Below are 27,433 nucleotides of genomic sequence, written 5' to 3'. Positions count from 1 at the left end.
GCTCCGAGCTCCCAGCACAGGTCAGCACCACCTTTCAGAGGAGGGCCACTGCACGGACTGTACCACTTCTTCAGCCCACAGAGTCCCTAACCAGCTCCCTCCAGCAACAGAGTTTACTGTCAAGTCCTCTCAAGAGCTTAGTCTTTTCGTTCATGCACACAAGTTTGAAAGAGCTCAAAGGAAACCCATGTGCAGCACGTGGACCCTATTGCTGTACTGTGGCTGTGTCTAACATTCATTCATCACTCAACAACATTCAAAAAATACTTACTGAGTCTCTACTATGTGCCAGGCATTGTCTAAGGCCTGAGCACACAGCAGTTAACGTGACCAAAATCAAGACATTAAAATAGAATTTCATCTTGAGTTTCTTCCTAGGTAAAGGAAAGGTAAATGCTCTTTAGATCAGTTTTTGCCTCCCAACTATGCACTCTACATGGATGTGTAAACAGTAACTGGAAAATGGACTGTACATCTTAGTAAATTCAAAATTAAACTAAGGTTTATTCTTCTTTGCTTTCATTACTGCATCAGAATGCCTATTAATACTAACTGCCCACATTTAAAATTTTATATTTCAAACACTTTAGGGATTTTATTTCCCTTCCCTCAAAAATCCCTCTCTTCCTCCATCACCAATGACTGTCTCCCAAAATGGAACACCCATACTGCTAAGAATAATCCACCACCTATGATTCTGACCCTATTCGTTCATGCTTCCTTAAGACTTTACCCCTATTAGTCTCTCTACCTATTCTCTACCTTTTCTCTTCTCCCTCTCCTTCCTTCTCTCCAGCCCTCCCTGTGCCCCAGACGCAGTCAAACAATACCTAGTCCTCAACCTTGCTTCCTCTTCAAGCTTCTACCTCAACTCTATCCTTCCCTTCAATATCAAATTTAAACTTTCCCTCTTCTAATCTCAACTTTTCCTAACCCCTACAAAAGACTCCCAAGTCCAACTCTTAAATTCTCATGTAAGCTCCAACCAATATTCCCAATATGCTATGCAATGCTATGCCCACATTTTGATCAGACTAAAGAAACCTGTTGTGAATTATGTTTAGGAAAAAAAGTTGTATAGATACTATACATACCTTCCTAAATATTCAAAATACTTAAAGCAAACAACAAGCACCAAGATGACCTAAACACAGCAGACTTAACTTTATTTAACCCATCATCTCCCAAGCCTATAATGACCACAGAACAATTCACCCCTACTGGTATCTATGTACGTCCTGAAGAACTAGACTCATATTTTCAACTACCTAGACACTTCCATCTAGCTACTCTTAGCACACTGTCTACTTTAGAGTAACTACTCAATAACTGTGCATTACTGTTATTAATTCACCCAAATAATACTAACAAAACCATAGCTTCTATAAGGATGTATCAAAAAGTAGTAATTCCACCAGGTTGAAATTATTTTTAGCAACTGCGACAGGAATTCACTTTAAATGTCTCTGATTAGTTGACTTCCTAAATCATTTACAGTTCCCTAGTGGCCAGTTATGTAATGAGCCATCAGCAGTTATACCTTTCCTTTAGCAGATCTCTAGTTACTTTAGCCCTTTATATTCGTTTGCTTAACCTCTCTGCAATTTAGAGTAAACAATTTAAACTATTTTGTCATTAATACAGTAACACCAGTAGATAATCCTTGCGCAAAGACCTATTTTTTAAGAAGTACTGCATCAGAGCAATAAGAAGCCCTTAAACATTTTTTATAAAAATATTTATAGGCATGAGAAAATGTTCAAGGTTAAAAAGTAGGATGAGGGCTTCCCTGGTGGTGCAGTGGTTGACAGTCCGCCTGCCGATGCAGGGGACACGGGTTCGTTCCCCGGTCTGGGAAGATCCCACATGCCGCGGAGCGGCTGGGCCCGTGAGCCATGACCGCTGAGCCTGCGCGTCCGGAGCCTGTGCTCCGCAACGGGAGAGGCCACAACAGTGAGAGGCCCGCGTACCGCAAAAAAAAAAAAAAAAAAAAAAGTAGGATGAATACAATATTACACTGAGAGCATTTTTATTTTTAAATGTCCGTGTTCACAAACAGTAGTTAGATGAATACATACCATGGCTGGTATGAGTCTACTATCATAGAAAGTTGGAACTGAAGTGCATTATTCCACTTTAAAATTGGATGAGGGCACTTGCAGCAGGTTACAGATAGCTGCCAATTCTTTGCCACTCCTCCTGTGACAGTGGAATCTAATTCCTCTTTTCTTGAATCTTGCCAATAAAATGTAGCATAAATGTGACATTCTGGATCTTCTGAGGTTAGGTCATAAAAAGTTTTGAAGCTTCTGCCCAGTCCTCTTGGAATGCTTGCCCCAGCAGAAGCCAACCACGATTTAGGACACGTGCCTCCCTTGAGACTGCCATGGTTTGAGGAAACCCAAGCTAGGCACATGAAAAGGCTGCAAGGAAAGAGAGATACCTAGACAGCTTCTAGTTGTCCACACATGCCATGTCCAGACCTCATAAGTCAGACCAGATATGTGAGTAATTAAGCGTCAGAGGACTCATCCTCAGTCACTATCTGGCTTTAATTCTGTGACGAATCCCAAGCCAGATGACCCCTCAGCCCTTCAAACCCCAGAGCTGTGAGAGATAATCATAAATTAATTTCAGCCACTAAATTTTGGGATGGTTCATTTATGCAGCAATAGACAACTTGAATATCTCTGTTCATGATCCTACCATTTTAATATATATTAATTCCCCAAATCAAATATAATGTGTCACTTTAGTTCTTATTATATAATTATTTAAAAGAATGAAGAACATCATATTATGAAATATTATAGTCTATTTTAACTGAATTTTATGCTACACTATGTTAACCTAAAACATAATACTTTATGTAAAAAGTAAATAGTAAACATACACACACATTTATGTATACAAGTGAGTATCCACATAGAAAAGTACTGAAAGAACAGTGGTCAACTTCAGGTAAAAAAAATTTGAAGTGATTTTGCTGTTTCTTTGTGCTTTTCTACATTTCCCATAGTTACCGCATTTGAGTATGTTTTACTTTGGTCATTTCTGATCCTGTTTTTGTTTTTTTGGGCTTTTTTAAAAATAAATTTATTTACTTATTTATTTATTTGCTTATTTACTTATTTATTTTTGGCTGCGTTGGGTCTTCGTTGCTGTGTGGGCTTTCTCTAGTTGCGGCGATCGGGGGCTACTATTCACTGTGGTGTGCAGGATTCTCACTGCGGTGGCTTCTCTTGTTGCAGAGCACGGGCTCTTGGCACACGGGCTTCGGTAGCTACGGCACACAAGCTCAGTAGTTGTGGCTCGTGGGCTCTAGAGTGCAGGTCAGTGGTTGTGGCGCACAGGCTTAGTTGCTCCGCGGCATGTGGGATCTTCCTGGACCAGGGCTCGAACCCATGTCCCATGCATTGGCAGGCAGATTCTTAACACTGCACCACCAGGGAAGTCCCTGATCCTGTTTTGAAAAGCAAAATATAGATCTCTGAAACTAAACCCGAAAACTAAGATCATTTAATACCCCCATCCTAACACCTGAATTGTGGATATAAATCCCCAGGGCTTAATTATAATCCAAGAATTACAACCTTAGAATTCTGTGAATGTATTCTCAACCCATTATCAAAATACGGAACTTCTAGATATGTTTAGTACCCAAGTGTGTTTATAAAACAAAAAAGGCAGAAACATCATTTAATCAAAATAAGAATACAAACAAATCTCTCATCATCTTTGTACCTTTCCTGTTTTCTTCCTTATGCTCCATTCTCCATTTTCTTCTTTCAGCTGCATTACATGACTTGAGAAGAGAACACAGTTCCCCCCACACACATGTATTTCACATCCTTCTATGAAATCCTTTATACCCAAAACTTACCTTTGAAGAAAATTCACAAATGAAAGGAAGCCTTTAATAGAATTCACTGTGTGTATCAACTACAATATCTTTCATCTCTTGACTTTGCCTTAGGAGATCTGGTGTCACGAATTGAAATACAGGGAGTCTTTTTCTCGTAATGCAATGACTCCCTCAGACTTGCTCCTTTTTTTATGTTGCCTTTGATCGATGTGTCCAGGGTACAGAATACTCTGAAGTTATACTACCCACTCGGCCCTCACTTTCTAGCATGGTAATTGTCCCTTCCTTCCATCATAAAATTTATCAGATTAATTGGCTTTTTTAAAAAGATGTATCACTTTTCTGTCTGAATTTTTTTTTACAACTGAAAGACAATACTTTCTTTGTTAATTCTTATTCTTTCAACTTTAAATTTTAACTTCATCCTATTTTAAATCTCAAGTGCCATTTACACTTACAAAATCCACTGAGAAGGTTGAGGTTGTGAGAAGGTAGTTAGACGAGGTGTGAAGGGTTTACAAAAATTGGCTTACTTGAATTTCTCTTCTAACTTGGACTTGCTTTCCCATTATCAGAGCACAACCCCTCCCACTCTAAATATCTCCCATTTCCCTAAGTTCAGCAACCTCCTATAACTCTTTAAATACGCTCTTGTGGTTTAGGATATACTAGAAAGCTAGCAATACAAAATGTGACTGAAAGAGCAGGTGGACACTTCCTGCTTCTTGAGTCACCTTCTCATGCAGCTTCCTGACGCCACATACGTCCGGTTTTCCTTCTCACTCACTAGGTACCCTTCAGCCTCCTTTGCTGGATCCCTATTGTTTTCCTGATGTCTGCGTGACAGAATATTCCAGTTCTCAGGCCCAGACCTCTTCTCCATCTACACTCACTCTCACTGTGATCTCATTCACCTCACTGCTTTAAACATAAGTCTTCCAAATTTACACCTCCAGCCAAACTTCGCCCTAAATTTGGGGCAAAGATGTCAATCAGACTATTTGACACCTCAAGGTGTAGGTAATCTTTTAATCTAATTTTAATTTTCAAAATATATAACTCATTTCTATGAATACAAGCTCAAACCTATAGTATAACAAGGTATATTCAAAGAATTCTCACCTCCGTCCACCTATTCCTTTCTTCTCCCTATAGGAAACCATTTTTACTAGCCCTGGAATTATGTTGCTAATGTTTCTTTGGCAAACATAACTATATAGAGACAAACAAACTGAAACAAAATAAGGTAACTGTATATCAAGCGGTGATATAATCACACAGACAAAATAATTATCTCTAGTGTGTTTAGAACATAGTATTTCGACTATCTGCCCTAAGTAGAATAAATTCTAAGGACAAATACACCTGCAAAGAAAGCTTATACTTCATTCCGTATTCTTATTGTCAGTGGTAATAGCAGTATTATTTTGTTTAAATTAAATTTTTATATTGTAGAATATACATTTCAGGACCATACTTTATACATTGTAGAATATATTTTGAAACTATATATGTTGTAGAATAGAACAAATAATAAGTAACTACATAAGAAAAGAAAGAAACGACAATAAAACCAAAGAAATTATGCCAAGTCTATATAAGGTTAAACTTAAGTTGGAAATAGCAGTATCACTTCATGAGTTTTCTTTGTAAAAATAGGTATTTCCTGACTATTGAGCATTAAAAAGGCTTAGAAGTAATGACAAACCCAAAACAATAAGCATCACTAGTGACCAGATTTTTGTCTCTAAACACCATCCCCCGCCCCCCCGCAAAAGGAACCAGGGCTCTTTAGAGGAATAACTGATGTCTGGGGAGGGAAATACACAAAATGAACCTCAACATCTCATACCAGCAAGGAAGCTACTGAAGATTAATGAGGTCATGCCAATGGGACACAAGAGGAACATGAAAGGATTCCCACTGATCAAAGATTAAAATTTTGTGCATCTAAAAGGGTAATAACTGCAATTGTTTCAAACACATTGAATATATAAATCCTTATGTTCAAAAGGATACTAAAATCAATCTATCTGTCTGTCTCATTGGTCACCACTGAAAGCAACTAGGGCAACAACTCCTTACTCTGAAATTAACATTTAAGAAGAACAATTAAATATTTATCCTGTCTATCCTGGGTAAATTCCTTTACATAGTAACCAAATAGCCTAGTTAAGGAAAAAGTTTTTCCTTAAAGAATTCCAGCTAATGTGGCAAGAATGACAGAGTTAGAAAAGCACCTTTTTGCAACTCCTAAAAAAATAACTAAAGAAATGATCATTCATGGATGAAACAATTAGATAAAAATCAAAAAATAAATTAAAGACTAGAATATAAGACCTGAAACCATGAAACTCCTAAAAGAAAACATAGGGGGTAAGCTCCTTGACATCGGTTTTGGCAATGATTTTTTGGATTTGACATTAAAAGCAAATTCAACAAAAGCAAAAATAAGCAAGTAGGACCATATTAAACTAAAAAGCTTCTGCTTAGCAAAGGAAACCATCAAAAAAAATGAAAAGGCAACCTGTAGAATGGAAGAAAATATTTGCAAATCATATATCTGATAAGGAGTTAATATCCAAAATATATAAAGAACTCATAAGACTCAATACCAAAAAAAAAAAAAATCTGATTAAAAAAATGGGCAAAGGAACTAAATAGACATTTCCCAAAGAAGACATAAAAATGACCAACAGGTACATAAAAATATGCTCAACATCATTAATCATCAGGGAAATGAAAACCAAAACCACAATGAAATATCACATACTGCTAGAATGGCTATAATCAAAAAAGACAAGACATGTGTTGAGAAGGATGTGCTCTGTTGGAGGGAATGTAAATTGGTGCAGCACTGTAGAAAACATTAAAAAGTTTCCTCAAAAAGATTAAAAATAGAACCACCATATGATCCAGCAATTCCGCCTCTGGGTATATATCTGAAGGAAAAAAATTAACTACATCATAGAGATATCTGCACCCCCATGTTCACTGCAGCATTATTTACAATAGCCAAAGCATGGAAATAACCTAAGTGTCCATCAATGAATGAATGGATAAAGAAAATTTATACATATATATATATAGTAGAATATTATTCAGCCATAAAAAAGAAGGAAATCCTTCCATTTTGACAACATGGATGGACCATGAGGACTTTACGCTAAGTGAAACAAGTCATACCTAGAAAGATAAATACTGCACAGTCTTACTTACACGTGGAATCTTAAAAAACAAACTCAGAAACAAAACACATCAGTGGTTGCCAGAGGGGGGTAGGGGTGGAAATGGGTGAAGGTGTTCAAAAAGTATAAACTCCCAGTTATAAAATAAGTCCTGGGGATGTAATACACAGCATGGTGACTACAGTTGACAATATATTCAAAACTTGCTAAGAGAGTAGATCTTAAAAGTTCTCATCATAAGAAAAAATATTTGTAACTATGTGAGGTGATGGATGTTATCTCAACTACTGTGGTGATCATTTCGCAATATATACATATATTAAATCAGTTTCCTGTACACCTTAAACTAATACAATGTTACATGTCAATTATAAAAACTGCCGGGGGTCAGAGGGCGGTTAATGGGAAACTTGTGAATGGAGGGATTGGGCTTTTACCACCCAAACCCACTGCTGACTCCTAGTATCGCTAAAGAGAGAGAACCAGACATGACCATATAAATATCATATAAAGTTCAGAGCACCACTTATGTTGCCCAAAGTACAGAACCTGAATCCAATGGAGGCTTGAAAGCTAACTCCAAGTTTACCAGGAAAGAAAATAAAACAGGGAATAAAGAAACATTAAGTATTCCAAAAAGAAAGAAACAATCAAATCCAGAACATGGACATTCTAGGGGACAAATTACCAAGTTTCTTCAACACATCAAAGGTATGGGGGAAAGGGGAGATTCAAGGGGACTTTAAGAGGCTGTAAGATAGAATATCTAAGAATTATTTACATAATAAATAGAAGAATCAAACTCTAAAAAGACATTTTTGAGACAATCAAGGAAATCTGAATATGAACTCATTACTGAATGAGACTATGGAATTATTGTTAACTTCGTTAGGTAAGATAATAGCATTGTGGTTATGTAAGAAAATAACAACATTTTTTATAGCTTCCTTCTGTGATATGTTGAGATACATGAAACAAGTATGGCAAAATCTTGAAAACTGCCAATTCTGGGCAGTGGTTGTAAAGGGGTCCATTTTACTATTCTCTTTATGTATGTGTATGTTTGAAAGCTTTCATAATAATACATATTTACTGGCAAACCCACATAACAATTCAAAGCTCTAATTAATTTAACAGTAACTTTTCTTTTACCCCAACTAGGGCTGCCTGAAAGCGGTCCTCTTAGGCAAGATCTCTTTAAAATGACCTCAGGCTAACATCCCTACTGTAAGTGTCATGGCTGGCCCTTAAGGCTTACTTCCCTTTGCCCTGTTGTGGGAGGTGATGCATTCAGCCTGGACACGTCCCTCCATCGTGCTGAGCCCTCTCAGAAACTATTCAGGAACTTTTTTGCTATGGTCCTCATCCACAAATCAAACTCTCCAAAGGGAGCTGAAGTCCTCCTCACCACATTTAAGATAAGGCACAGATACACCCAGGAAAGGGGACAGTCACAGCACTTCCACGGTTCTTAAAATATACACTCTCCTCAGAAAATCCTCTCTCAGACTTCACTCTTTTGAATTTTTATACACTTTATACGAGGAATTTTTTTAATTATGCAATAAGTTTGTTATCTTCTTTGAAATTTTGAGTCTCAGCAATTTCTCACAATTTGCTTTGACATTTAATATGCATATTTTTTGGTGCCTCAGTTGAAAATTCCAGTCTAAAAAAATGCATGAATATACTGCCATCGGGAAGTCAAAGTGGCTTTTTCCCCTTTTAAATAACCCACAAAACACACCCTCTGCCAAACTGCCATCACTTCAACAAAGCACTCCATGAGAGCTACTTTTCTTATTATGTTTTTAGTAACAACAGCAGTGTGGTAGTTTTCAAATATGGCTCCACAACTTTTTGACCCTTCTCCATTGAGAGATGGGCTTATATGCCCCCTCTTCTTAAATCTAAACTCTGTGGCCACTTGCCCGCAGAATTCAGTGGAAGTGAATACTGTACTAGCTTCCAGGCCCAAACCTTAAAACACTGACAGCTTCCACTTCCTGTCTCTTAAATACTGCTTGCTCAAGGAACTTAACACCATGCTGTGAGGAAGTCCAAGTCTCCTCATAGGGCAGTCCACGTGGAGAGGAACCGACAGCCAGCATCAACTCGCCAGCCACTGGGAGGGAGACTCCTTGGAAGAGGACCCTCCAGCTCCACGTAAGCTGTCCCAGAAAACACTGTGTGGAGCAGGACAAGCTGTGCCCACCAAGCCCTACCCAAGTTGCAGATTCATGAGCAAAATAAGTGTTTATTTTAAGCCATTAAGTTTTAGAGTGGTTGGTTGTAACTGAAGCATACATAAGCGAGGGCTCCTCTGCAAGTAAGGGTACAAAATTAAATACAAAATTGTCAGGGGTTGTTATCTCTCTTTGCATTCTCTGGCTTTCCACCTTTTTATGTCCTTACGTTTATTGTGTGTCTCTTGTAAACAACATATAATTGATTTCTATATTTTTTGGTCATTTCTGATAATCTCTGTGTTCTTACTGAAGAGTTAAATTTATATTCATTTATTACAATTAGTCTTATATTTAGATTTTTTTCTGTCATGTTATTTTGTGGTTATTTTGCCCTGCTCTTACAGTTTTATTATTTCTTCTCTTTCTTCCCTTCGCTGTGCTTGCAGATGTGTTTGTTCTTTGAGAGATTTCATTTTCATCCTATAAACTTTTAAAGGTTTAAAGTTAATATCTTCGGACCAGAGGGCAGACAGCAGAAGCAAGCAGAACTACAATCCTGCAGCCTGTGGAACAAAAACCACATTCACAGAAAGACAGACAAGATGAAAAGACACAGGGCTATGTACCAGATGAAGGAACAAGATAAAACCCCAGAAAAACAACTAAATGAAGTGGAGATAGAAAACCTTCCAGAAAAAGAATTCATAATATTGATAGTGAAAATGACCCAAAACCTCAGAAAAAGAATGAAGCCAAAGATCGAGAAGATGCAAGAAATGCTTAACAAAGACCTAGAAGAATTAAAGAACAAACAAACAGAGATGAACAATACAATAACTGAAATGAAAACTACACTAGAAGGAATCAATAGCAGAATAACTGAGGCAGAAGAATGGATAAGTGACCTGGAAGACAGAATGGTGGAATTCACTGCTGCAGAACAGAATAAACAAAAAAAAATGAAAAGAAATCAAGACAGCCTAAGAGACCTCTGGGACAACATTAAATGCAACAACATTCACATTATAGGGGTCCCAGAAGGAGAAGAGAGAGAGAAAGGACCCGAGAAAATATCTGAAGAGATTATAGTTGAAAACTTCCCTAACATGGGGAAGGAAATAGCCACCCAAGTCCAGGAAGCACAGAGAGTCCCATATAGGATAAACCCAAGGAGAAACACGCCGAGACACACAGTAATCAAATTGGCAAAAATTAAAAATAAAGAAAAATTATTGAAAGCAGCAACAGAGAAACAACAAATAACATACAAAGGAAGTCCCATAAGGTTAACAACTGATTTCTCAGCAGAAACTCTACAAGCCAGAAGGGAGTGGCATGATATACTTAAAGTGATGAAAGGGAAGAACCTACAACCAAGATTACTCTAACCGGCAAGGAACTCATTCAGATTCGATAGAGAAATCAAAAGCTTTACAGACAAGCAAAAGTTAAGAGAATTCAGCACCACCAAACCAGCTCTACAACAAATGCTAAAGGAACTTCTCTAAGTGGGAAACACAAGAGAAGAAAATGACCTACAAAAACAAACCCAAAACAATTAAGAAAATGGTCATAAGAACATACATATTGATAATTACCCTAAACATGAATGGATTAAATGCTCCAACCAAAAGACACAGGCTTGCTGAATGGATACAAAAACAAGACCCATCTGTATGCTGTCTACAAGAGACCCATTTCAGACTCAGGGACACATTCAGACTGAACGTGAGGAGATGGAAAAAGATATTCCATGCAAGTGGAAATCAAAAGAAAGCTGGAGTAGCAATATTCATATCAGATAAAACAGACTTTAAAATAAACAATGTTACAAGAGACAAGGAAGGACACTACATAATGATCAAGGGATCAAACCAAGAAGAAGATATAACAATTATAAATATATATGCACCCAACATAGGAGCACCTCAATACATAAGGCAACAGGTAACAGCTGTAAAAGAGGAAATTGACAGTAACACAATAGTAGTGGGGGGACTTTAACACCTCACTTACACTAATGGATAGATCATCCAAAAAGAAAATAAGGAAACAGAAGCTCTAAATGACACCAGACCAGATAGATTTGATATTTATCAGACATTCCATCCAAAACCAGCAGATTACACTTTCTTCTCAAGTGCACACGGAATATTCTCCAGAATAGATCACACCTTGGGTCACAAATCAAACCTCAGTATATTTAAGAAAGCATCTTTTCTGACCACAACGCTATGAGATTAGAAATGAATTACAGGTGAAAAATGTAAAAAACACAAACACGTGGAGGCTAAACACTACTTACTAAATAAACGAGATCACTGAAGAAATCAAAGAGGAAATCAAAAAATACCTAGACACAAACGACAATGAAAACACGACAATCCAAAACCTATAGGATGCAGCAAAAGCAGTTCTAAGAGGTAAGTTTATAGCTATACAAGCCTACCTCAAGAAACAAGAAAAATCTCAAATAAATAATCTAACCTTACATCTAAAGGAACTAGAGAAAGAAGAACAAACAAAACCCAAAGTTAGCAGAAGGAAAGAAATCAATAAGATCAGAGCAGAAATAAATGAAATAGAAACAAAGAAAACAATAGCAAAGATCAATAAAACTAAAAGCTGGTTCTTTGAGGAGATAAACAAAATTGATAAACCATTAGCCAGACTCAAGAAAACGAGGGAGAGAACTCAAATCAATAAAATTAGAAATGAAAAAGGAGAAGTTACAACAGACACCGCAGAAATACAAAGCATCCTAAGAGACTACTACAAGCAACTCTATGCCAATAAAATGGACAACCTGGAGGAAATGGACAAATTCTTAGAAAGGTATAACTTTCCAAGACTGAACCAGGAAGAAATAGAAAATATGAACAGACCAATCACAAGTAATGAAATTGAAACTGTGATTAAAAATCTTCCAACAAACAAAAGTCCAGGACAAGACAGCTTCACAGGTGAATTCTATCAAACATTTAGAGAAGAGCTAACACCCATCCTTCTCAGACTCTTCCAAAAAATTATGGAGGAAGGAACACTCCCAAACTCAATTCTATGAAGCCACCATCACCCTGATACCGAAACCAGACAAATATACTTCAAAAAAAGAAAATTACAGACCAATATCACTGATGAATACAGATGCAAAACTCCTCAAAAAAATACTAGCAAACAGAATCCAACAACACATTAAAAGGATCATACACCATGATCAAGTGGGATTTATCCCAGGGATGCAAGGATTCTTCAATACATGCAAATCAATGTGATACACCATATCAACAAACTGAAGAATAAAAACCATTTGATCATCTCAATAGATGCAGAAAAAGCTTTTGACAGAATTCAACACCCATTTATGATAAAAACTCTCCAGGAAGTGGGCATAGAGGGAACCTACCTCAACATAATAAAGGCCATATACGACAAACCCACAGCAAACATCATTCTCAATGGTGAAAAGCTGAAAGCATTTCCTCTAAGATCAGGAACAAGACAAGGATGTCCACTCTCACCACAATTATTCAACACAGTTTGGAAGTCCTAGCCTCAGCAATCAGAGAAGAAAAACAAATAAAAGGAATACAAATTGGAAGAGAAGAAGTAAAACTGTCACTGTTTGCAGATGACATGATACTGTACATAGAGAATCCTAAAGATGCCACCAGAAAACTACTAGAGCTAATCAATGAATCTGGTAAAGTTGCAGGATAAAAAATTAATGCACATATATCTCTTGCATTCCTATACACTAATGATGAAAAATCTGAAAGAGAAATTAAGGAAACACTCCCATTTATCATTGCAACAAAGAGAAAAAAATACCTAGGAATAAACCTACCTAGGGAGAAAAAAGACCTGTATGCAGAAAACTATAAGACACTGATGAGGACTTCCCTGGTGGCGTAGTGTTTAGGAATCTGCCTGCCAGTGTAGGGGACACAGGTTCAAGCCCTGGTCCGAGAAGATCCCACATGCCGGGGAGCAACTAAGCCCATGCGCCACAACTACTGAAGCCCACGCGCCACAACTACTGAAGCCCACCCGCCTAGAGCCCATGCTCCACAACAAGAGAAGCCACCGCAATGAGAAGCCCATGCACCGCAACGAACAGTAGCCCCCACTCACCACAACTAGAGAAAGCCCGCGCTCAGCAACGAAAACCCAACACAGCCAAAAATAAATAAATAAAATAATTTTTTAAAAAAAAGGAAAAGACACTGATGAAAGAAATTAAAGCTGATACCAGCAGATGCAGAGATATACCACATTCTTGGATTGGGAGAATCAATACTGTGAAAATGACTATACTACCGAAAGCAATCTACAAATTCAATGCAATCCCTATCAAATTACCAATCGTGTTTTTTATGGTACTAGAGCAAAAAATCTTAAAATTTGTGTGGAGACACAAAAGACCCCAAATAGCCAAAGCAGTCTTGAGGGGAAAAAACAGAGTGGGAGGAATCAGACTCCCTGACTTCAGGCTATACTACAAAGCTACAGTAATCAAGACAATATGGTACTGGCACAGAAACATAGATCAATGGAACAAGATAGAAAGCCCAGAGATAAACCCACGCACCTATGGTCAACTACTCTATGACAAAGGAGGCAAGGATACACAATGGAGAAAAGACAGTCTCTTCAATAAGTGGTGCTGGGAAAACTGGACAGCTACATGTAAAAGAATGACATTAGAACACTCCCTAACACCATACACAAAAATAAACTCAAAATGGACTAGAGACCTAAATGTAAGACCGGATACTATAAAACTCTTAGAGGAAAACATAGGAAGAACACTCTTTGACATAAATCACAGCAAGATCTTTTTTGATACACCTCCTAGAGTAATGGAAATAAAAAGAAAAACAAACATATGGGAGCTAATGAAACTTCAAAGCTTTTGCACAGCAAACGAAACTATAAACAAGACGAAAAGACAACCCTCAGAATAGGAGAAAATGTTTGCAAATGAATCAACGGACAAAGGATTAATCTCAAAAATATATAAACAGCTCATGCAGCTCGATATTAAAAGAATAAACAACCCAATCCAAAAATGGGCAGAAGACCTAAATAGACATTTCTTCAAAGAAGACATACAGATGGCCAAGAAGCACATGAATAGCTGCTCAACATCACTATTAGAGAAATGCAAATCAAAACTAAAATGAGGTATCACCTCACACCAGTTAGAATGGGCTTCATCAGAAAATCTACAACCAACAAATGCTGGAGAGGGTGTGGAGAAAAGGGAACCCTCTTGCACTGTTTGTGGGAATGTAAACTGGTACAGCCACTATGGAGAACAATATGGAGGTTCCTTAAAAAACTAAAAATAGAACTACCATATGACCCAGCAATCCCACTACTGGGCATATACCCAGAGAAAACCACAATTCAAAAATACACATGCACCCCACTGTTCATTGCAGCACTATTTACAATAGCCAGGTCATGGAAGCAACCTAAATGCCCATCAACAGACGAATGGATAAAGAATATGTGGTACATATATACAATGGAATATTACTCAGCCATAAAAAGGAACGAAATTGAGTCATTTGCTGAGATGTGGATGGATCTAGAGACTGTCATACAGAGTGAAGTAAGTCAGAAAGAGAAAAACAAATATTGTATATTAACGCATATATGTGGAACCCAGAAAAATGGTACAGATGAACCGTATGGACACCAAGGGGGGTAAGCCGCCGGGGCATGGGGGTGGTGGTGTGATGAATTGGGCGATTGGGATTGACATGTATACACTGATGTGTATAAAATTGATGACTAATAAGAACCTGCTGTATAAAAAAAACAGAAAAAACCTATTTATTAAATAATAATAAAAAATAAAGCTCTTTCAAAAACAAAGTTCTCATCTCATACACACACAAAATTGTAACTATGTGAGGTGAAGGATGATAACTAGACTTATTGTGGTGATAATTTCACACCATATGCAAACATCAAATTATTATGTTGCACTCCTGAACTAATACAATGTTGTATGTCAATCTTACCTCAATTTAAAGATCATTATGTACATCTAAAACTAATACAATGTTATATGTCAATTATATGTTTATTAAAAATTAAATTTTAAAATGGAAAATAAATAAAGTTAATATCTTCAGGACTTCCTCAGTGGCACAGTGGTTAAGAATCCAACTGCCAATGCAGGGGACATGGGTTCGATCCCTGGTCTGGGAAGATCCCACACACTGTGGAGCAATTAAGTCCGTGCACCACAACTACTGAGCCTGTGCTCTAGAGCCCGCAAGCCACAACTACTGAAGCCTGCACGCCTAGAGCCCGTGCTCCGCAACAAGAGAAGCCACCACAGTGAGAAGTCCATGCACCGCTGCAACTAGAGAAAGCCCGCGCGCAGCAATGAAGACGCAATGCAGCCAAAAATTAATTTTTAAAAATAATAATAAAGTTAATATCTTCACCTTACTGTTGAACAATAAAAATATCTTAGAATACTTAAACCCAACCATCTGTCACACAAACCCCACTATCATACTAATTTTGTTCACAACATAAGCTATATCTTGTTTTACTTAACTCTCAATATTTAACATTAGAATATAGAATTTAATCATTCTTATTTTCTTCATTTATCCAAATGTTTACTCTCTACTTTAGTCAACATTCCTTATACCTTAGATCCTTCTGGGATCATTCCCTTCTTTCTGAAGTTCATGAGATAATAGGCAAATACTACTGAAATATTACTGTTGTCTGTTACTAACAGACAAAACAGACTTCAAGGCAAAAAGCATTACTACAGATAAAGACAGTCATTATACAGCAACAAAAATATCAATTTACCAGGAGATACTACAAGCTAAAACATAGCTTCAAAATATATAAAGCAAAAATTGCTAGAACCCCAAAAAGAAGTGTGGGATTTCAATTCATATCCTCTATCTCTCTCTCCCTCCACCTCTCCCTCCCCGCTCCCCGCCCCCGCTCTGTAGTTGCTATATCAAGTACACAAAAATTAGGAAGGATTTGGAGGATTTGAACTACACAGTTAATAAGCTTGACGTGATGATCCGATGGGCATATAGAATACATCCCCAACAATCAGAGAACACAATGTTCTTTTGAACACACAGGAAAGGTTTATAAAAACTGACAGTAAGTTCCAAAAACTGGTTATCATATTGAGCTTGTATGCTGAATACAATAAAATTCATCGATAAATTAATAATACCAAAAACCAAAAATAGAGCAGCATTACTTGTAAATTTTTTTAAAAAAACAAGTTCTAGAAAATCTCATGGGTCAAAGCAGCAATCATTATAGACACAGGACCCTGAATGATGTAAAACCTAATTTGAGGGTTTGTGGAAGACTTTCTCAAGGAAGTGCTTATATTAAAAAATAGAAAAGCTAAAGATTAATGTTCTAAGGATCCAAAATAAGCCTACAAAGTAAAAAAGAAAAAAAAGTTAGGGCCTGAAGCTTGAGCTCCAGTATCTTCGAGGTAAATTTAAATCCTCCTCAGGGATCTAGAGAAGGCAAAAGGAGCTAAGGAAGAAGATATCCCTAGGCACCTTAATCATCAATAATTTGGATTTCATGTGTGACAATATTAGCTAATAGCAGCTAACTTTACTAAGCTAGGTAATGATGTTGTTCTAATTGCTTCACATGTGTTAACTCATTTGATCCTCATAGCAACCATTTGAAATATAAGATGGGTACTATTATCACACTCATTTTCAGACGAGGAACCTGCGATACAGAGAGATTACATATATTTTTCAAGACTGTACCCTGGAAATGCAAAGCCAGGTTACAAACTCAGCCTCTCAAGGTCCAGGTCCTATGGTCTTAAGTAAATATTAGATTACTATTCTCTATTAACAATAAAATCTTGCTAACAGTCATACAGGGAAGATAATTTTTTTTCTTTTTTCCGGTACGCCTCTCACCGCTGTGGCCTCTCCCGTTGCGGAGCACAGGCTCCGGATGCGCAGGCCCAGCAGCCACGGCCCACGGGCCCAGCCGCTCCGCGGCACGTGGGATCCTCCTGGACCGGGGCACGAACCCGCGTCCCCTGCATCGGCAGGCGGACTCTCAACCACTGCGCCACCAGGGAAGCCCCAGGGAAGATAATTTTTAAAGTCACCACTCCATACAGCCTACCATATAAAAAAGCCATGAAATGAAAAGTGCACATCTTTATTCTCTTCTCTCTATAGTCAAACTCATCCTCTTACTGGCAGCCACAACCTACTCACTCTCGTAGTCTAGTGAAGAGAACAGCCCTATACCCAATGCTTAATGACGTAATAAGAATGGTCACATTATGTACAATTTCACACCCAGAGTGACTGGCCATTTGCAAGGTAATTAGTTGTGAGTATAGATTTTATTTGTAGCTGACATGATACTTTAATAAGAGCAGAAGCAATGAAAGAAGGCAAATAAGCAGCCCTAATTCTTTCCATGGCTACATTCATCTCCTGTGCTGAAAGAAGTGAGCCTGGGGGCGGAGGGGAAAGGTGTTGGCTGCCTAGAAGAGTAGCATTAGGATTTCTAAACACGCAGTGCTATGAAATCACTGGAATTTTGTATCATTAAAAATCACTATAAAATCGAAATAAATTTTGAGGTCAATAGATATAATAAAATATGAAAGTAGACACTACCAGCTCAGTGTGTTTTCCAAGTCCATGGTAGAGTGCTTCAGGGAACAATGAATGCATGAATGACCAACCGCCAATATAATATCTTTCATGAATATTAGTAATAAAATTCCCTGCAAGCTAAAACAGCTTTTGGAAATTCTATTAATCATATTATTCCAAGGTCTCAAGTAGTAGGTACAGCACTGACTTATAAAAGCTAGGGCATTTTAGTCACCTAAAAACAAGAACAATTTTCAAAATTTGCCGACTTTCTCTAAGAAAGGTATTTACATACTATGTAAAACTGCTACACAATGATCAAATTGCTTTACACTGGTATGCAAAGATTATCTCCAATTATTTATAATTTTGGTAACAAATGTTCAAAAGAAGTGAAGTCTTGGCTGAGGTTTTCCTTATACTTTTATTACACTGAGGTTTTTAGTGTAATGCTACCCAACGAAACAGATTTGTTTATATTAGGAGATTTAAGATAGGAAGTCAATTCATTTTAAAATTAATAGAAAAATGTTTTTGTGAGACACCAAAAATAACAAAATATTACAATACGATCATTACTGTGATTATTATTAATGAGTGGACAACTTTTGGACATTAAGTTGAAGATCTGGGTTTGTTGTTGTTTTTAATTAATTTTGTTGACCTTTATGAATCTTCCTTTCATCTATAAAGTAAAAACAGTTAACTTACAATGAAGTGGTTATTAAGATGACATGAATTAATTTATGTGAACATATGTTCCAAATCATAAGGCACTAAGCAAATATATTTTTTAGGTTTTTTTCAAAAGTGCTTAAAATATTTTGCCTCAACCAAAATTAGACAAATTTGTTCAAATGTCAATTTATTTTATAAAGTACACCAGACCCTTTCAGGAAACTACTTAAGGTTTCAGATAAACAAATACACGAATGCACACACATACACACACACACCAGAATTAGTGATATCTAGCAAACTATACATTAGTGAATTGGACATGTCTTTTACTTAAAGCCCAATTCTCAATCAAGCGATTTAATGAATTACCCTCATTAACAAAATAACATTTTAAAGCTTCTGTAATTTGTCTTAGTAGCAAAAAAAAATTATCTCATTTTGTCAATTCAACCATATCATTTAGATGAGTGCCTACCAAAAGGAAAGAAGTCATCAGAAAACTGAATTCAGTTGCATCAGATAATATACAATCATATTTCCGATTTCAGCATATCCTAGATAGGTCAAGCATTATGCCAGCCATCACCATACTTCCCTTCCTAAGAAAACCTACAGCCAGTGGTGAGGGAGAAGCTGCAAATTGTTCCTTTTTTTTGTTTTATCACAGTTTGGTTGTATTAAATGTCTTATAATTGGCAGAGATCTATGCAAGCAGAGTTCTAAGTGATAAACCTTCAGGCCATACTTGATGCATTTGCCTCATAATGCGACCCTAAGCTTAACAGAATGTATAGAAGGGATAAAGTTTTTCTAAATGCATCCTGGCTGTTTTATTTACCTCTCTATTGACCCAGCAATTCCACTCCTAACCAAGAGAACTGAAAGCATACGTTCACTCAAAAACTTGTACACAAATGTCCATAATATTTAGTCAAAACATAGAAACAACCTAAATGTCTATCAATTGATGAATGGATAAACAAAAAGTAGTATATTCATACGATGGAATATTATTCAGCCATAAAAAAGAACAAAGTAGTGATACATGCTACAACATGATGAACCCTGAAAATATCATAGTAACTGACAGAAGGCAGACACAAAAGGCCACGTACTGGATGATTCCATTAACATGACATGTCCAGAACAGGCACATCTATAGGGACAGAAAGTAGATGGGTTGCTGAGGACTTGGCGGTGAGGAGAGAATGGGGAGTGAAAGCTAACGGGAACAGGATTTCTTTTTGAGGTGATGAAAATGTTCTGGAATGACAGTGGTGACAGTTGCACAACTTTGTAAATACATTAAATACCACTGAATTATCTACTTTGAAAGGTGATTTTTTTGTTTTGTTTTAAGTGAATTATATCTCAATTAAAAAAAAAATCCATCCCACCCTGTACATTCAGTCGTCTTTTTCTCTTCTGTCAACAGTTCCAGTCAAGTTGATATAATGTGTATCTGGGACAAGACAGCCGGAACATTCTTATCTCTGCACCTTTGATCTGAGATGCTCCCCAGGCCCTTCTTCCTACCTCTCCCCACTCCTTCTCCTTTACCACTCTGCAAAGTCCAGATCAAGTCCCACTTTTTCCAGAACACTTTCCATCCTTAGTTGACTAGTCTGCCAGAGGACAGGCAAGCCTTCTTTGTTTCATTCCTAATCATCAACACTGCTGAATTTAGTTGAATAATATACAAATGACTCTAACTGTAGCTGCAGATAGGGCTTTCACTTTATATCGCAGATTGGAAATATAGAAGCTCAGGCAATTTTTTCATATATGTTCTCAATTATAATGATCACGTGCAAGGCTTGTATCTAATACATGCCTTCTTTCAGTTAAACATTATTTGAAAAAAATGAGAAATGTATTATTTTTCCAAATAATTACATAAGCACTTTGCAAAAACAGGACTGCATTAAAAGATGAGCTAAATTGAATTATTGCCACATGACATGGATTAAAGGATATCATTCCACTTATCCTAACAAAAGGATTATCATAACATACAGTGGTTCCTTCAGAGGGATATGACTATATACATGAAATATATCAACAGTACTATAATTATCAGAATTCATGACTAAAGAAGCTAACAAAATCTTATTTCCAATTAGCACACAAATACAAACTGTTGAATTATTTCCACAATATGCCTCAGAGCACTTGTTCATTTGTTATAACCCTTAAGAAAAAAATTATTTTCTCTTTTACACATATTCCCCACAGAATTCTTTCTTGCAGAAAGGAGCAAAGTCAATATAAATAATTAAGAATTGCTTCTTCTTTGTTAATTTTGAGTCATCTTAATTAATTCCAATATATATACCCTCTGTTTATTGCACATACTACATGCAGAAATAAACTATTAAGAGTATCACACAATGCCTTTTTGAAGTTGCATTCGATTTGAAGCTATTCAGTATCTTTCAACCTGTGCCACACTTCAATAATGACTATTTAATAATTACAATCATCCCCTTAGTAGCTTGGCATTTCATTTTCCTTGCCCTATAGCACCCTACAGCTGAAGGCAAGGAACACTCTCCGTTGATTAGTTATTTAAGACCAGCAACAATAACTATACTGGAGAGAAGGCTACTTGGAGAGGATTACATAAGAGCTGGAGCTCAACAGCCTCAGACAGAGAGCAGCAAATTATAAACCCAAGTACTTCGTTGCATGTAACCAAATTGGCTAGTTGAAATGCTAATTGCCTTTCAGCAAAACTAAAGACAGACAGGGGACCTTGTGCTTCAGAGAAAGAAGTGAATTTTTATTCCACTTCTGCACTATTGTCTTGCTGAGAATCACTGGAAATCTATTCATAAAAGTAGCTCTTTCCCTAACCTTTAAATTGTGGGAATTTTATTCAGCCTGTACCACCACCTCCAACCTGATGTGCCAAGATGCGAACAGATGGTTGGATTTAAGCCATGTTAAGCCCCTAATAAAGTAAAGCATGAAAGAATTCTACTCCCAAATACATAGTACAAATCAAAAAAACATGCCTAGGGAAAAAGAATTTTGAATAACAAATACATTTATTAAATTTAAATAGTCAAATAATAGAATCTTTAAAATGAATATTTTCAACGTAATTACATTCAAATGCATATGGAGAGCTGGCATTGCCTCTCTCAAAGAGAACCCACCCCCGCCACCGGCCCTCCTTTTTAACTAATAATTTTGTATTAGTTCAAAACTCATTTATGGACATCTATTCCAACAGTCAGTTTTAGCCCTTTATATGAAAGAAGGTCCATTCTGGGTTTTCAGAATCCTGAATAAATGAATGAGAAATGTCCTTTCAGCATCTTGCCCTCATTCTGAGGTACAGGCAGACTTACGCTTGACTGCACCGGAAAGGGCCCCCATGACCACCTGCCCAACAGCTGGGGGAGGGACTTGGTGTGGTACGTTTTAAAGTGTATAGTGTGTCACAGTGCGATCAGAAAACACAGCCTTTGCATTACCACAGCCTCCTGTGTCCCAGCTCCACCCTCCTCCTCCTCTGCCACACCTCTATCAGGACAACAGAGCTCAGCTTCCTGTGTGGCCTGAGATCCTAGCATATTGGGGAACCCTCCGAACTTGCAAAGATGCCTCCTGTCCCCCCAGTCCTGCCTTCTGAAGGGAAAAAAAACAGGCCTGCATACGTGGCAAAATCAACTTTCTGTACTACTTCATTCTGCATGAGAGGGAAAGAGTCTGGTTTATTAGCAGTATGTTTATCTTCATTTCTCAACAGATATCTTTGTTTATATAATGTTTGAGCTGCCTGAGAGTGAGAGAATACTAAGACTAAATAGAGCTTTAAACCGTAAACGGTTAAATAAGTAATTCAGTTCTCACCCTGATTCGGCAGGATTTAAGGGAAGAAAGACATCTCTCTGGCTGGATGTTCACCAAAATCTTTGGATAGTGGAGTTCCTGGTAATTTTTCTTTTTTCTGTACTATTTGAATTTCCTACATGACTTTGTATTATCTTTACAATTGGAAAAAAAAAAGTTATTTGCAAATCAGCGAGAGAGAAATGTACACTCAAATGTGTGTAATACTTAGCTGTGTGACTTTTTTTCTCACAACATCAGAGAAATGCCCAACCACATCTCTCCAACATACTATATTTCATAGTCAAATTAAACAATCATGATCTAAGCAGCTTAATATGCTTTATAAGCAAGTGTAAACTGTCTAGTTACCCTCTACATGAAGTCAAAGTGGTAATGGCATAGTGCTTCCACTATGCAGATTTTGGACCCAGTACATAAAATAATCCCTTGTCACAGGTAAATAGTTAACAAAGCCACTTGTTCAATATATTAACCACTTTGTTAAACCCTAGAGATACTAGAGAAATATATAATACAGTCACTGTCCTCAAAGATTTTATATCCTAATTGGGGCAACTTTGAAATCTTCAATAACAGTAAGACAGCAATATAAAAAAGGGCATGGGGCAGCATTTGGTTGAGCGGCAATAAATTCAACATTTAATGACCAAGTTAACGGTAACATGCTTCTCACTTATTAGTTTCTAGGAATGTACAGATGACTAAAGTCATAAATGGGAAAATAGAATATAAGTCTTTAAGTGAATCTCTTAACTTTTCTAAGTTTAGTTTCCCCAAATATAAAATAAAGGAATTGGTCTAGTTTGGCTCCTAGTCTCCTCCCAGTACTTGAGGAGTTCAATGATATATTCACCGCCTATGAATTTCTGAACAATAAAGGGTCACACACCTAATCTAAGTCAAAATGTATTTTCTTTGTGGACTCTCCCAGAGCATAGATCTTTCTGCCTCAGTTTCTTCATCTGCAAATCAAGGAAATAGTATTTGACAACTAAATATAAAGTTACTCTATTTAAAGGGCCTAGTAGAATTCCTGGTATATAGCGGACCTTCAAAATATGTGGCATACTATTATCATTCATTGTGGGAATATGTACAAAAGGATTTACTCACAGCTGATTCTTCTATGAACACTTTTTCTTTGAGTGTAGCATAGGCAAGGGCACCTCCAAGTAGAAAGATAATCTGAAATACTTTTGTGTAACACTAGCCTCTGACTTCCCATATTATTTCTAATTGTTACTTTTTATTACCACAAAAGCATTTGTGTTCCAAATATACCTCATGTTATCATTTTGGGACAATGAATACAATTAGCACTCAATATTTGATAAATACATATACATTATAAACTATAATCATTGTTATTAAAATATAATAAATGTTGACTGATACATCATTTCTATATGTGATGATATCGAGATTCAGTGTTGTTTCATAATTTACTTTCACTCCATTATGAACTTACATTTTAGTCTAAGATTATTTCTTAGCTGGTGTTTATGGGTGGTTTCAGCTTTTAATCTTCACATTCATTATAGTGTAGATGCTCAAAGCACTTGGGAAAAACCCTTGATCCAGCTCTTATTAACTTTGGACAAGGAGCTTAAACTTTCCGTGCCTCAGTGCCATTATCTGTAAATTGGGATAATACTATTTAATTTATGGTCTTGTGAGTGTTACATAAAATATCGCATATAAAGGCGTTCTCAGAATTCATTACATAGCAAGCATTCAATACTGGGTGACTGCTATTGTCATTCATCATGGAGATAGGCTTCGGTCAAACTTATTTTTAGCATACACAGTTTGGTTGCTCCTTTTTAAAAAGTTATAATCTTGAGACATAATAAGTCTTTCTAAGCACCTAGTCCAATCCCTTTACTTTATAAATGAAGAAACTAAGGCACAGAAGGATGGGTGAATGTCCAAAGTCACTGTAAGTTAATGGCAAAGCCTGCATGTTATACCTAAACGCATATATTTAAAACGTTTTATTGCAACACAGTTCAAGATGTATTTGGCACGTCCCAGCATCCTAGGAAATTACCCCAAAATAAATAAATTGTTGGTGTTCATTTGTATCATGACTAGAACATAGAACATCTTTTTTTCTTTTTTCTTTTGTGTGGTTCCATCTGGCTCTTTTGATAACTGACACACAGCGGAGGAAAAAGAACTTTAGTGATGTAAGGTAATAACTTCTGCAAGAATTTGTATATAATGCTGAATGCATCAGTTACAGTACACTTTTTGAGCTTTATCCTAATTGTCAGTAATTATGCACCTTCAAGATTCGATGTTAGTAATCTCTAAAACAGTGTGCATCTAACATATAAACACATTACACAAGTTTTTAAAGGTTTTGGGTTTTGTGAAATTTTTGTTTTACTTTAAAACAATAGTTACACAGAATTAAAAAACACTGCACCTTAAAATCAGCTGCACCCCGATGAAAACTGCCATAATTTGTTTTAGCTTTAAGAAAAAAATCAATTTTAAAATAGCTTAAAACATTATAAATGTGTAAGTTTTTAATATGTATTATTCTACAGCTCCAGGCTAATTTCTAATTCCCTGAAATCAATTCCCTGAAAGTTCTTCGACGTAGCGGTTATTCTGGAACATAAGACTCCTTAAATTTATCTCAACCTTCCCGTTATTTATTTCCTGAGGCGCGCCTTTCTTGATCGGTTATTTTTCAGGCAGACTTTTTAAAATTAAAGCTAGGATTCGAGTTTCAAACAGGCAGAAAGAGAATAAAAGAAACTTTTCCCTTTGCTCACTCTCTTCTCACCTTCTTTGAGATGAGGTAGCTGTGGAAAAGGCGGGTGACAGGAACGCCACGCTCAATGCACCGCCGCGGCCGTAGACAGGGCGGACGCGGGCGGCGCGGCTGAGTTAGCCGCAGCCCGCGGCACGCTCGCCGCCCACCTCCAGCAACAGGTGCTGGCGAACGACCCCGTGCCGCCGAGGATGCGGCGGCGCTCCCGTGGGCCACCGAGATGTCCGCAGCACCACCCCGCAGCCACAGCCTACCTGGCCCCGGGGACACCGACATCCGCACGCTCCCCGAGGTCCCCGTCGGTCCTCCCTTCGCACAGTCTCGCTCTGCCTCTCACTCGCGTCCCCACGCTTCGCCGGGGCTGCCGAGTCTTTCTCCCGCTGTCGGCTCAGGAAGGTGGCTCCATCCTCCCCCTCTCATCCTTCCCCCGCCTCCTCCCCCTCCATCCTCGTCTGCTCCAATAGGACTCGCGGCTCCCCGGGCTGCGCTCACCTGACCAGCGGAGTGGGGGTGGCCACCCAAGGCAGCGCGCCCTCGTTTGCGCAGCGGGCAGCTAGGTCCGCGCTCCGGCAGCGGGAACACCCTGTCTTGGCCGTCCCTAATGGACTCTTCCAGCAGCTAGGCCCCCGAGCTGACCTGCCTGCGCGCAGGAACACGCGAGTCCTGCAGCTGCAGCGCGTCTTCGACCTCAAGAGCGGACTGCGCTTTCTGGTAGACAGCTTTGACGAAACTTGCTAGTTTGACCCCTTGGGTACAAGAACCCCACACACGCCTAGACAGCGGGGTACTCCGCCCTACGTACACCACTGTAAGCAATTGCTGGTATTCTTTCCGGAGAGAAAAAACATTTACTGAGTCTTGTTCCGTTCCTAAAAGGACATTTGTTTTAACGTTGAAGCACGCCCTGAGATGTTCACCTCTTGAGAATTTGCACGTCAGTTGGTGAAATATTAAAAATGAGGAATCTACTCTCACATACTCTTATAAGCACAGACTGAGGTCAACATCTGAGTAAGTTATCTGTCTCCTCGTTTATAAAATACGAGTATTAATTCTTACCTAAGAAGGCTGTTGGAAGGATTAGATGAATGAGATCGTGTGAGGTGCAACTCTTTACACCTGGTAAATCCTCAACAAATGTTGGCAGTTATTTCCAAGGCTTAAAAGTAAAGCCCCCAAGGTCAGACCATCTCATCGGCAACGTGCAAATCACCATCTGCATCAGAGATTTTTAAAGCACATGCAGCATTCTTAGAATCATAGACGTTTGTAACCAGGAGGGAGATTGAAATTAGCAATTAGCAGTCCAGCACCACCTCACCGCTGATTCTATGGTCGAAAAAATTAAAATAAATGCTAATTGAGTGGCTTAAAGGCATAGTTAGGACTAGGTCCTAGGTTTCCTATTTCCAAGGTTCCCTTCCTAAGGAAGGGTGTAGGAACAGGAATAACCAGAATGTTACTTTGAGTTCCAAACTGCTATCCAGGAGTATTCATTTAGCATTATTATGAGCTGTTACTAAGTGCATCATCTCAAAGCTGCAACAGTCAACAAATGGCATCAAAGCCGAAAGTTACTCAGGCAAAAGGGTTCTGATGCAGAAATGGTGTGGGACTGCAAATGATGCACTTCAAAGCTTAAGAGAAGTTTGTGAGAAGAGCGACCTAAATGATCTAGGGGATTGAACAATTTCCCTGTGAGGCTCAGCTGCAAAGGTGGGTCTAGAAGCTGTAAATCCATGAGGCCTTATTAACAGATTCGCTTATTTACATTAGTTATTGTTAATATGTGTTTACTCTGCTAATACACCCCATGAATTTACAGCTTCTAAATTATTTAAAACCTCTTATAGCTTCCAGATTATTTGAAATGTCTTACTAAAATACATATTCAGCCCACAGGTTTTGTTTGTTTTTAATTTATTTTTAGCTGCATTGGGTCTTCCTCGCTGCACACGGGCTTTCTCTAGTTGCAGTGAGCAGGGGCTACTCTTCGTTGTGGTGCCCGGGCTTCTCATTGTGGTGGCTTCTCTTATTGCAGAGCACGGGCTCTAGGCACTCGGGCTTCAGTAGTTTGGCACGTGGGCTCACTAGTTGTGGCTCGTGGGCTCTAGAGGGCAGGCTCAGTAGTTGTGGCGCACGGGCTTAGTTGCTCCACAGCATGTGGAATCTTCCCGGACCAGGGCTCGAAACCCGTGTCC

The 27,433-nt window shown here is 38.0% G+C and overlaps 1 protein-coding gene across 1 annotated transcript in view; it reads right to left on the bottom strand.

Moving 5' to 3' along the window:
- The window catches only part of ADGRV1 (adhesion G protein-coupled receptor V1), a 564,815-nt gene extending 539,218 nt beyond the window's left edge, over positions 1-25,597 (bottom strand). Inside the window, exon 1 of the mRNA XM_060296007.1 lies at positions 25,487-25,597. Within this exon, the coding sequence (XP_060151990.1) occupies positions 25,487-25,508 (22 nt within the window). The 5' untranslated portion in view covers positions 25,509-25,597. The remainder of the gene's footprint in view (positions 1-25,486) is intronic.
- Positions 25,598-27,433: the final 1,836 nt, after the last annotated feature.

Source organism: Globicephala melas, chromosome 3, assembly GCF_963455315.2.
Source record: "Globicephala melas chromosome 3, mGloMel1.2, whole genome shotgun sequence".
NCBI classification, from domain to species: domain Eukaryota; kingdom Metazoa; phylum Chordata; class Mammalia; order Artiodactyla; family Delphinidae; genus Globicephala; species Globicephala melas.
The sequence above is the reverse complement of the archived record's forward strand: the minus strand, read 5'-3'. Positions and strand labels throughout refer to the sequence as shown.